Source organism: Phaenicophaeus curvirostris, chromosome 1 (assembly GCF_032191515.1).
Source record: "Phaenicophaeus curvirostris isolate KB17595 chromosome 1, BPBGC_Pcur_1.0, whole genome shotgun sequence".
Taxonomy (NCBI): domain Eukaryota; kingdom Metazoa; phylum Chordata; class Aves; order Cuculiformes; family Cuculidae; genus Phaenicophaeus; species Phaenicophaeus curvirostris.
This window is the reverse complement of record NC_091392.1, coordinates 91,407,129-91,420,088: the sequence shown is the minus strand read 5'-3', so window position 1 is coordinate 91,420,088 and position 12,960 is coordinate 91,407,129. Positions and strand designations below refer to the sequence as shown.

The following is a 12,960-nucleotide window of genomic DNA, read 5'->3' as shown; positions in this document are numbered from 1 at the left end:
TGCTACTAATTTAGCTGATTTCTAGCCCAGGCCTAATAAAAATATTAACAGCATTAAGATACCAAGTTTTCTCAAGCCAAAGCTCACTATTAATAAGCTTACCCATAAATCCTCCTTTTGCAATGCTTACATACTCCTTATTTTTCTGCAACAGAAAAGACATCTCTCATTGAAGCAAAAATCTGTGGAGTGATTTTGCCAAGCATGGTAATGAAACACAGGTTAATTGAATAAAAACTGTAAACTTCAGTAACGTAGAAACAGTAAATCTTAAGGGGCAAATATTTTGTCATTTAGCATCAATGATATGTGAAGACACATTATCTTGGCTATTAAAATCAACAGCAACCTAGCTGTACCTGTAAGAAGTGTGCTAGCACCATGTTCATGTACATATCCTCTTCCTCCCTGCCGCTTCCCATGAAGCAGAGATGTTCCCCACCAGCTATAGAGCCAGATTCAATAGATTGTTTTTGTGCTTCTAGTAAAGATTTTACAGACTGTGCAAATTCTGATGGGTTTTGAAGCATCTGTGGAATGAACAAACAAAAAGTGCTGGTTGACACCAACATACTGTAACACAACTTATGAAAAGGTACAAATTTTGAAAATTATTATGATTTCCTGGGCACAAACAAAGCAACATTAGCATTGTACAAGACACACACACAAAAAGACAGCCCAACCTAGACCTCATGTTAGGTAAAGAGGACTGAAAATGTTCCTTTTCGTCCTCACTCCACCTTGCGCTCCCCAGAAAAGAAAGGGAGCTAACATTTGTTAATTTATTTTTGCAGACACCAAATAATAGTGGAAAAAGTCTTTGCAACTTCCATTTTGCATTAAGTTGGGAATATGGCAGAGGGACTGATTTCCTTATTTACATATGCTGGAGTAGATCACGTTCAAAGCTGGCAGTTTTGAAACCTTCTCCCTGCTAAGTGTTTTCTAATTTACTATCAACATTTGGAAAAGAAAAAAACTAAAAACAAACAATCAAGAGTATAAAGAGGTATCTCGGATTCTTACTGCTCTCAAAAAGTTAAGGCTGTGGTGTCCTGAAGGCCTATTATACATGTGAAGAAATGAGCTGTACATGTAAGAGATGGAGAAACAAAGACTTTCTAAACACAACTGAAATTTTAACCTGCTCTTGTGGGGAAAGCACTTGTTTAAATTAATAAGGAAATATTGTACTGTAACTGGATTTGGGAGGGAGGGAAGAATTCCCGTTATCTAGCCTTTACATTGCATTAAATGACAAAGCATAAAGTAACAAGTACACAACTTGGCCTGAATTCAGGTAAGTCAACCTGAATTTTAACTGGGGTTTTCCTAGAGCCAAATGCTGCTGCTTTATTACACAGATGCTAAATCTCACTGCTTCCTCTATGTAAGCCTTCTTACATCTAGGTTAAAACTCAGAATCATAGAACCACAGAATCATTAAGACTCGAAAACACTCTTAAGATCACCATGTCCCATGGTAAACCCAATACTGCCAAATCTCCACCACTAAACTATGCCCCCAAACGCCACATCTACAAGTACTGTAAATACCTCCAGGGATGGCGTACAGGCTGGAGGACGATGTGATTGAGAGCTGCCCTGCAGAGAAGGACTTGAGGGTGCTGATTGATGAGAAGCTTGACATGAGCCACCAATGTGCACTTGCAGCCCAGGCAGACAATCGTATCCTGGGCTGCATGAAAAGAAGCATGGCCAGCAGGGCAAGGGAGGTGATTCTGCCCCTCCACTCTGCTCTTGTGAGACTCCAACCTGGAGTATTGTGTCCAGTTCTGGCATCCTCAACATATGAAGGATATGGAGCTGTTGGAACAGGTCCAGAGGAGGGCCACGAAAATGATCACAGGGCTGGAGCACCTCCCATACAAGGACAGGCTGAGAGAGTTGGGGTTGTTCAGCCTAAAGAAGAGAAGGCTCCGAGAAGACGTTAGAGCAGCCTTCCAGTACCTGAAGGGGGCTACAGGAAAGCTGGGAAGGGCATTTTACAAGGGCATGGAGTGATAGGATGAAGGGGGATGGTTTCAAATTGGTTAGACTGGACATGAAGAAGAAATTCTTCACAATGAGGCAGCGGCACAAGTTGCCCAGGGAAGCTGTGAAAGCCCTATCACTGGAGGTGTTCAAGGTCAGGCTGAAAGGGGTCTTGAGCAAACTGACCTAGTGGGAGGTATCCCTGTTCATGGCAGAGGGATGGAGGTGGATGAACTTCAAGGTTCCTTCCAACCCACATCATTCTATAATTCTATGATAGTGACTCAACCGCTTCCTTGGGCAGCCTGTTCCAGGGATATGCTTGATAACACTTTCGGTGAAGATATTTTTCTAATCTAAACAACCTCTGGCATGACTTAAGGCCACTTCCTCTTGTCCTATCATTTGCTGTTTGTGAGAAGAGATCAACACCCACTTCACCACAACCTCCTTTGAGGCAGTTGTAGAGAGCAAAAAGGTCTCCCCTCAGCCTTCTTTTCTCTCCTATACGATTATACTTGTGCAAATAACACTGAATAATATATTATTTTAATTAAAGAGGTAAAAGACAAGAGATGATGGGCTGAGTTGCTTAGTCAAGCATGGTAAAAAAAACCTTTTATGAGATATATACTTGGAAACCATTCCATGCAGCATTCATAGACTTGTGAAGTGAAATAGCAGAGGATTAATCTGGAAGTGATGAATACACTGTAAGCCAGCTGAAGCATAAGTGATTTGGGGAAAAAAGGACAGAGAAAAATATTTTGAATTTTCAGTTAGAAATTACTAATCAAATGGAAACTACAGGAAAAAACGTATTAAAATAATTAGTGCATAGTACACCTTAGTCCAAAAATTTATGTAGTTCCTCTCATACTGCAAAAATTTTAAAGGAGCAACCAAGTCCCGTTCAAGACATGTTACTTACAAGGAGGCTGTAGTAAAACTGTTTGAGGAAAAAAAACCAGAACCAAAAAACCAGGCTACTTGTTAAAATTAATAAATTAATGACACATTTCATTAGAAATTATGGTGCTCAAGAGAGATTTTTCCTCCAATCAATGTCTAGCCTTTAGCCTGTATGGGATTCTGGTTCTAAGCAAATAATAGGAAGTCTGAAATCTCAAATTCTCAAGTCATTAAGGACTAAACATCCCAGTAAAATGACGGTTCTACCATACTCTTTAGAGAAGCTAATGGTTGAAAACTCATCACATAGCTACACATTGCACTCCACCAACTAGAGTCTACTCTAAAGATAATTTGTATTTAAAGACAGACATTTCTCTCTCTTGTTTAATTTAGGATTAAAAAAAACTCAGTAAAGAAACAAAAAGCATACAAACCAAATCCGAGTCTAAATGAAATGCTGTTGATAAATGCCCAGCATTGTATTGCTCTGCAGGACGACAATCCACTACAAAGAACCTTACTCCTTCCTGAAAAAGAAGGATTTTGCCTGTTACAAAATTTTGTGTGGTTATTGATGGGAAAGTACATAATTCAATTACATTTTAACGCTAATTAAAATTCTACACAAACCTCTCAAAGGAGCTGTAGGAAAATCTTACTTGATTTGATTAATCTGAACTTCTACAGTTACCAGACCAGTGACAGTATCCTAAGAGTGATTTACCATTCACACATCAGCTTGCACATCAGAAAGGATTTACCAAGTGCAATACACACTGTGGAATTACCTCACCTCTGCTGAGAAGAAACTTAGTGGGTATGAGGGGACACAACAACATGGCATCAGAAGAGACAACTTTTAAGTCCCAACCCAACTGAGTTCACTACTACTCAGCACATCACATGAGGATAGCTTTATAACCCACCAAATTAAAAACAGGATATAAGCAGATGCTCAACTTTACTTGGCTTAAAGGAGTGGGGAGCAGCAGGAAAGTATGCGTGATGAAACTGGGGCCTGGAAACTGCTATTAAAAGCCAGTAGTCAATAAGAAATACTGTAATTCAGCTATTATCCACACATTGGTCTTAAATACCCTAAGCAGAGTCCCTGCAGCTAAGTATGTCTGCAATTAAGTACTACAGACATAGCTTGAATCAATTTGCTTTTGGTTTGTTTGAATCTTTCACTGACAAAAGACAGATACTTCATAACGGTATTCTTCTCAAAGGTACTAAGTAGTGGGTTTTAGATCTTCCTCTACAATAGCTACATTTGGTAATGAACTCAAATTAGTGAATTATTACTTTAAGTTCTGACTCCTCAGACTCAAATCAACTGTATTAAAGTTCCTCTGTGCTGTAGCTCTAGGTAGCTAAGGCACAAATGCACTGCAGTCAGCAGATCGTTTACAAAGGAGACAACTTCAAGACGACATTTTCCTGAAATAGCAAATATTCATCTGTAGTGCTAGCGTTGAAAAATCTGTGATACACAAAGTAGTAAGCAATTCTTTTCCTTTTCTATAAAGTTAGAGGGGGGTGAGAAGGGAAGCAATTCAGTACACTTACTCCCTGTTGCTGATTTGCTTGAAGAATCTCAGACACAGAAACTGCTAGACAGAGAGCCTGGCTCAAGTCTGTGTCATCATCTTTGAGGCCCAGCAAGCTGCTGCCAAAAAGGCTGTGGTTGTCCTAACAAGGAAAGAGAGGAAAAGAAAAAAATTAACCAACGCTATTCACTTCAAGCCTTCACATTTAATGACAAAGTATAACCATCATGTCACAAACATCAATTCCAATATGCTCATATCTTTGTCTACACAACCATCAAATTTTCAATCAACTGAAATTCTTTCTAAAAATCATGGCAAGGCCTGAAGTTCCAGTATAAACATGGTCATTCACCACTCTGGCCATGCCAACAGGAAATACTTCTAGGTTTTGTTTGTGAGGTTCCCCTCCCCTTCTCCAAGAAATCTCACATACATGTCTACACATCAGAGAAAGTACATGCAAGACAAAGGCAATGACTATCAATCAGTTTTATTTCATGAATTCACTGAAGTTAGGTATCTTGAGCAAGGAAGAACTGCAAAAACAGTGCAGTGACGACAGTTTCATCGCTAAGTAACCTAAGTAACTTTTTCCTGGTTTCTGTTACAAGTACAGCTAGGACTGCTGCGCAGTCCACAGCAATGCAGTTGTGCCAGAATGGCATTTTTGCTTCATCAGTTCTTACAAGATCTTGTAAAACAAGGTCATCAGTCATGAACTCAGAATATTGCAGGGAAGCTTCTCTCAAACATATTTCGGTTAATCTTCTAATCTTTCAAAGATCTTAACAGTAAATACCTCTAGAGTAACAACATGAAAAACATCACAATGAAATATTCAAAGTTACTGTCAACAGGAGCTTAAACAGTCACCAAAAAGAAGAGAATATCACAAATACTTTGTTATTACCTTTCTGAAAGAAGCTGGAGTTTTGCTACAGTAATATTGTGCCAAAGAAAACAGATCTTCTATATCCTCTAAATCAAGATTGGCTGGTGAAGTTTCTAAAAATTCTAAGATATACAAAAGTGCACCATTATTTCAGACATAGAAAAGAAGCAGCATACATCTTTCCACATCATAAAATAAATAATTTTCAATAAAGCATAACACAATAGACTTCATTGATTAAACATGAATGTTGATCTGCTCCCGAGGTGGAAAGACAAGACACAGGAAACACTCCTCTATTCATAAGAACTTATGCTATTTGCTAGAAGTCCAAGCCTTCTACACAAATAATTTTTTACCACACTCTTATCTCTGTACAGTTTCGGCTTTCACTTGTAATACTTGAGTCAGCTGCCTTTTCTACAGGGGGCTGATCAAGAGTATCCTATAAAAACAGAGTACTTAATCAGTAGGACTATTACATGCCCAGGATGGTATAAGGATGTACTTCCACAGTACAAAGGTACTAAGGAGGTACACCTATAAAGGCAGGTGAAATAGGCTCACAGGAAATTGAATGTGATTTCTATAAAAACAGAAGAGGGCAAGACAAGAATGACGAATGAGGCTCAAATCAATTGCATACAAACTAATAATCTGGAAAATGCAACGAGTGGAGTAGATTTAAGGAAGTACTTGAAAGCTGCTGCTTCATGCTTCGAAATACAGTGGTTATTTCAAGTACTCCAAACTGAAGTAGAAAACTAGGTGTGGGAATGCTAACAGGAAACACAAGAAAAGAATGTTAAGGATAGGGAAAATATGATGCAGCAAAGGAATAGTAAGAAAGGAATTAGTAAGTGAGGGTATTTATTAATGAGGAAATCACAAGGAGTAATTAAAAATAATAATCAATGGGGATTATACTATGTGGTAAATGTTTCACTAGTGGCTCTACAAGAGAAGTACTTACTTATCATTTCTTCTTTATCTGATTCTTGTGCTAAGATAATGTCTCTGAAAACAGTAAAGTCACAGAGATAAAGTCAGTGTAACTAAAATGAAACAAAACTGGATTAAAGCTGTGTCAGCAGTTTTAACTAAACATTAACTATACACTTACTTTGCATTTACAAGGATGATTAACATTAAGAAATAAATAAAGAATGGATCTGCTTGTTGTAGATATCCATCCCATATTGCCTGAGTGACTTCAGCTGAACAGTAATACGAGAAGAGGCTTCCAAGCTAAAGATTTGGAAAACGGTGTGAGAAAAAGCAATAACCAGGAACAATCTTATCAGGGTAACATTTTTAAAGAAATAAAAGATATCTACAAGAAAATAAACCAGACAACATTTTGTTAAAACATATATTAGCATAATTTGCTCCACTGCACCCTCAAGGACAATTTGTATGGAAACAGTGCAGTAATGCTACATGTGATCCATGAATAAACAGGCCTAGTGTGAAGGCTTATTGTAGTCAGCTGTACATTGTCAGCAAATTCAACCAGAGATGGCACAATCAGGCTGGAATACTGTTTAGCTCATAGCCACTGCTAAAAACCAATTATACCAACAAAACAATAATAAGAGAACATATTTACTCAACTAGCTTTGCAAATATAACTTTGAAAGGATCCTGTAAACAGCATTTATTTTTCACAGTAGAACCAAGCTAACTGAACATGATTGCACATTAGTTTGACAACATCACTTACTTAGCATTACATTCTGGTGATTCATGGTTGAGTAATTCAACATTTGCAAGCAACAGAAAATTTTCATTAGCATTTGACAAACTGTTTGCCTATTTCCATGTTCCGATTTAAAAATACATCCTCTCTGATGTGCAAAGTTCAAATTGGATAAAAGAAAAGGTAAGGAACTTTGCAAATATTTTCTGGCATGTATGATGCCATCACACTTAACACAAACACATACAGTTGTGTCCACTGGGGCCTTACTGAACTTGCTGATACATACAAATTCTGTATCAACACAGCTACAGCTTTCCAAAGCTCACTATCATTTTTAAACCCTATCATGGAACACTTCAACACTTCCTAGTACATTTTTATAACACAAGGTAAGAAGTTCTACCCAATTCTGAGCCAAATTCATCCAGGACACTAGTAGCCTAAAAAAAAAAATCATATTTTTAAAAAAGAAAAACCCACAATACAGACCTTGCAGTTTAATAATACATTTCAGTCTTATTTAACTCAAAGTACTTGGAGTTACAAAAAATATTATCAAGCCAATGGGTATGAAAGAAGAGCCTAGAAGAGTTCATGGGTCATAAAGACTTCTTTATTAGTTTATAGACTTTGCCTCTGCAAGCACTGTGTCGTGATTTTGTATTGCATATACTAATCAGTATTGAAACATGAGAATTTTGATGCTCTGTGTTGTAGCCCTGCTACAGAAATTTTATAGCAAAACTATGACTGAGCTAAGCATCTTTATAACAACCCCCAACTCAAGGCAGTTTTGAAGTTAAGGTGAGTAGGAAATGACTGATTCTTGAAGAGTTGTAAAACATCTGTGCCTAAATTCTAAAAGCCATAGCACTGTATGAGACAGTCAATTTTATCTAGTAGCATGGAGGTTTTTAAAATTATTAATAATTTGACTTTAAATTAGGCTGATGTTTATCCACATTTACAACCATACAGCTGCCCACTGTGAAAACTGACATCACTGCTTACTTTTTGAGTAAGTCAGTTCCTCTCATTCTTTCTTTTTCCAAGTATTTCCTAACATCAGTGGCTCAGCTAACATCCAGTACAATTGAAATGTGACATTAACAAGATCCAACACCTTATGCTAAATAACTGAAGACAAAAAGCTCACACTAAATTAAACATGCAATTTATTTCAATATATGCAGTTCTATTCGCTTGTACTGGCCACACATACTGAAATTTTAAGAGAAATTTATTTTTCATTATGTTTCCCTACTTTCACTTTATTACCCAGTTGAGTGCATATGAGTCTGGAGTCATCTTCTTAGTATCAAGAAAGGAGCAGAGTTCAGGCTCATGGTACTGAAGAAGTAGTCTAAATAGATGAAATGGTCTCCCCTTCATAAAACAGTCCCTAAAAAGTAGCAGTGAAAATAATTGTAAACCTTTCCATAATATTCCAGTTGCCAGACTTAAAGTAGCAGTTCCTTATTAGCCGTGATAGTGTAGTTTCCTGTATTGTTCTTTCAATTCTCAGGGAATGATCAAGAAGTCAACTTGCCTCGAATCAAAAACAAAAACAACAAGAAAACCCTCAAACACTGAAAATCCCACTACCTTAATAAAGCAGGAGAAAGAACAAAACACTGTCAACACCTGATAGAGTAGAATTTTAAACAGATTTATGTATCAAAACAAGGCTAGCATGGTATCAACGCTGTTAACTAAAAACAGAATTAAAAAAAAAAAAATCATTCTAATATGGCAGCCAAAGGAAATTTAGAAGATGCTTATTTCATAAATTACTAACAATTAAATATGAATTCATCAAGCAGGAAATAAAGAAGTATTTAAAATGAAGAAAAAAAATGCTTAAAGACATTAGGAACAAATTTCCAGTGTTTAAAATTTTGAATAAACTTATTTTGAACAACTTGAAACTTGACACACATCTCCAAGCAAAATTATGAGCCTTTCTTAAGCAAGGGTATTGTGCTGAAATGGAAACGCTCAGAGCAAATTATACATGGGACTTGAAATTGTCACAAGAACTCTAACTTCCCACTAATTTAAAGGGACAAAAAGGATGGAAAAAAAAAAATTCCATTAAGAAATTTAGTATAAGAATCTAGACTTGTAAATTACTTTTTGTTTCAATGGTTAATATAGTCAATTATTCTAATCAGTCAGCCATTCTTCAGCATTTTTTAACAATGAGAATGGATCCATGGCCCAAAATACGCTTAAAAACAATCTTGCTGCCTTTCTACTAATACTGGAACAACCTTGTTTAGATATTTTTCTTTACTTTTTTGTTCAGCAATTTTTTATTTCTGGTATCTATTGTAGTAACTAACCCTTAACAAATACCCTGTTTAAAAAAAAACCAAAACAACATACAAACCCAAACCCGCCAAAAAAAAAACCCCAAGCCTAAAAGAAATGGAAAACCCTCCCCCCTTACCAAGAATTGTGAATTCATGTACCTATCCACTACATCCTAAGCTAAAAGATGCAAGCCCCATGGAGGCAGCAGGCTCAGCCACTGGAAGGACTGGCAGGAAAAAAAAAAAGCAAATTCAAAAAAAAAAAACCACATTAAAAAAAGGTTTAGCTAAGCAGAAATAAATTGCTCTAGAAACTAACCAACATTTTACTTCAGAAGAGGCTAGTTTGCTGTTGTTGTGGATTTTTTTTGGGGGGTGGGTTTGTTATTTTTTGTTTTGTTCTAGTGTGTTGGTTTGTTTTGGTTTTGTTGTTTGTTTTTAGTTTATTACCAAAAAGTGGAAGCTGTTTTCTACCCTCTATTAGTGGCAACATTGATGTAATGCAAGTAGATATAGTGCACTTCCTTACATGGTCCCTGGCATGAGACACATCCACTTGCAGTGTTTTAATTAGTTTATTACCTTACAAGCTCTCACATAAATCATTGCCTCCTCAATTGCATACCCGAGATGGCATTTTCTTCTGCTTATGGCCCAAACAGACTACTAATGTCCTACAACTTCCATATTAACTGTTTGTTAATTTTGTATATTCAGAAAACTTGCCATTTTGGTGAAAATGCAAGAGGGAAAGAAAGATAAGTATCCACACGATACTTTATACCGAAAGCCTTCAGAGTAATTGTTTCCAAGGAAAATAGAAAATCCTCCTTCACCTAAAATTGCCTACTATGTTTTTTTCTTTTTCCTCATTCTTCCTTCGGCTTGCTATAGATGCTCTTTAAAATTAAACTTTCATCAAATACTCATGATGGTCCAAGAGTCGAATATCAAGAGACCAAACTTGAACTAAGCAGGTATTTGCAAGTCTACTATAAATGGCCTTTCTATGCCTTTTATTATCCCACTGAAAAATAACAAAACAAAAAAAAAAAGAAAGAAAACAGTCTATATCTCATTGAAATACCACCTAAGCTCTTACAGAGAAACTCAATACCAAACACTCTGAAAGCCTTCTATGGCTGAAAGTATATGAGTTATGTGACCATAATGCCACTATTCTCAAACAGTTCATAAAGCTCAACTGTACTTTAAATCAGAAATGGGCACAAGCTGAGTCAAGTGACAGGACCGAGAAATACATCCTGCCACAACATCAAACATGCACTTTGCATATTTTGGGCACACACCCAGCAGCTGGGCCAGAATCTCCTCTCCAGGGAATCAGAATAAGATCTCTATTTACAGACAATACATATATTATTTCACAAGATCGTAATTGGAAGATCCTGTAGCCTTGCTGGAGTATCACAGCCACGCTCCAATGTAAGTAAAAAGTTATTTTAGTTAGACTACCTATGTAAAAGCATGAAAAGCTCCAATTTCAGGTTTTTTTAAATTAAAAAAATATAACTTAAAAAAAAATAATCATTTGAGTCCCAACTCAGTAGAATGCAGGGAAAATAACTACTGCTTCTATAGAGATTTTGAGACTTAATTAGTGCTTATGAACTACCCTGAAGCGACAGGGATATAAAAAAATATAGGAGTGGTAAGAAAAAATACTTTCATATAGCATACAAGAATCAGTTCCTAAACAAGTTTTTTTGATATTGAACAAAATGTGAGTTTTCTTAAAGGCACATTAAGTCTACATCAGTCACATGATAACTCTTTACATCTTAAACCAACTAAATCTCCTCCTGGGCTTCAAACCAACTGGTATTAAGAGACAGTTGAATTTATTATCACATGAAGATATCTGACTACTTTGCTACAAGCAGCACTACTCTAGCTGAAAGCAACATTCATGTCCTTTCAGAAAATACTTTTAATGTAATTAAAATAAAACACAGGCAAAAGAAAGAGTTTTACCTTGGAATGAACTTATTCATGATAGCATAAAAGCAGTTGTACAAATCACTGCGTGGCAAACGGAGGTGCACCAGAGGTTTGAGTAGATGTATCCAGCCAAGGCAAGAACTGTATTTAACATTGCGTGACTTACAGTAAAAAGTAATAACAGATTCAATATCCAGAAGTAATACTGACTTCTCCTCTTCCAGCACCAACAATTGCTCTGAAACAGGCACAGCAATATAAACTGTATTAACAGCCTTTCAAAGAAATTGAACGAGGTTATTTCACAACACAATTGCACCAACAGGGACCACTGGGGAGGAAAAAAAAAAAGGGCAAGAAAACCAGACAAAAAATCCCTAGCAGCTTGAATTAAAGGCTTAGAGAAAGGCATGCAAAAAAAAAGGCATGAAAATACAACTGATTTTAAAACCCCAGCAGGATAAGGCATTTAAATATCATGTAAATACCCAAACAGGATTACAGTAGTTTGTTTTTTTCCAGAATCTATATGAAACAAAGAGGCAGATTCTTCCAATGCAGGAATGCCCCTCTTCTATCCTGTGCGCCGTGCATTCAGCACATAACTTACAATGCATACCTCTAATTCCTCAAAAGCACACTGACATGCAAATCTACAGAAATCAGTAGTTTGAAATCAGCAAAAATTACAGACTTAATTTTCAATATTAACATATAAATCACATTTTTATTGTCCTAACAATTTGAATTTGTGGTTGTTGGGGTAGCTATAAAACAAGAAGCAATTTAATTACTTGCAACTACACTTGGCTTTTTAATTTGATTCGGTACTGTCCCTAATCAGAAGACAAACACACACCATGAACATAGAATCTCTTTATAATGTAGTACATTGTTTCAAATTCTTACCAATGTCATAAGTACTGAAAAGCAAAGATGTTCCATATTTAAAGACAGACTAATTCTGAATCCATAACTTATACTGCTGCATTTAGATGAAAACTGGCCCAAAAATATGGTAAAAAAGCAATTCTGTAATTAAGGTACCAAGCTAAACAATTCTTAAATACTGTCGCTATTGAGTTTGATACAGAGCCTTGTTTTTCATTATTTCAAAGCATTTTTCTGCTTATACTCTTACTTAACAGGCTGGCAACATTTCAGGAAGAGCACTAGCATCCACCTCACTTGAGGCAGTGACCTAAGACATACTGAAATACATCAACACCATACCCCAAATTCTGACTTCCTCCGCGTGATGAAATAACTACTTAACTTACACAGTTAAATACAGAATCACAGAATTCGTTTAGGTTGGAAAATACCCTTAAGACTATTAGGTCCAACTGTAAACCTACAAATGTCACTAAAGGCTACCTCTAAACCATGTCCTTAAGTGCCATATCCACAAGTCTTTTAAATACCTCCAGGGATGGTGGCTCCACCACTTCCCTGGACAGTCTGCTCCAACCTTCCACAACACTTTTGGTGAAGTGATTATTCCTAATAACCTGTTTAAACCTCTCCAGCACAACTTGAGGTCATTTCCTCTTATCTTATTGCTAAATATACCAGTATTTATTATACAGATTGTAGTTAAACCAGACTTTTGTGTAAGTT

The 12,960-nt window shown here is 36.5% G+C and overlaps 1 protein-coding gene across 2 annotated transcripts in view; it reads right to left on the bottom strand.

Annotated features, from left to right (window-relative positions):
- TBC1D23 (TBC1 domain family member 23) overlaps window positions 1-12,960 on the bottom strand; it is a 36,172-nt gene that overhangs the window by 12,657 nt on the left and 10,555 nt on the right. For both annotated transcript variants that reach the window (XM_069868117.1, XM_069868124.1), the window contains exons 4-12: window positions 11,374-11,578; window positions 8,342-8,465; window positions 6,485-6,609; window positions 6,335-6,378; window positions 5,380-5,483; window positions 4,486-4,608; window positions 3,348-3,440; window positions 360-530; window positions 103-145 (exon numbers count right to left, since the gene is read on the bottom strand). In XM_069868117.1, coding sequence (XP_069724218.1) covers window positions 103-145; window positions 360-530; window positions 3,348-3,440; window positions 4,486-4,608; window positions 5,380-5,483; window positions 6,335-6,378; window positions 6,485-6,609; window positions 8,342-8,465; window positions 11,374-11,578 — 1,032 coding nt within the window. The remainder of the gene's footprint in view (window positions 1-102; window positions 146-359; window positions 531-3,347; window positions 3,441-4,485; window positions 4,609-5,379; window positions 5,484-6,334; window positions 6,379-6,484; window positions 6,610-8,341; window positions 8,466-11,373; window positions 11,579-12,960) is intronic.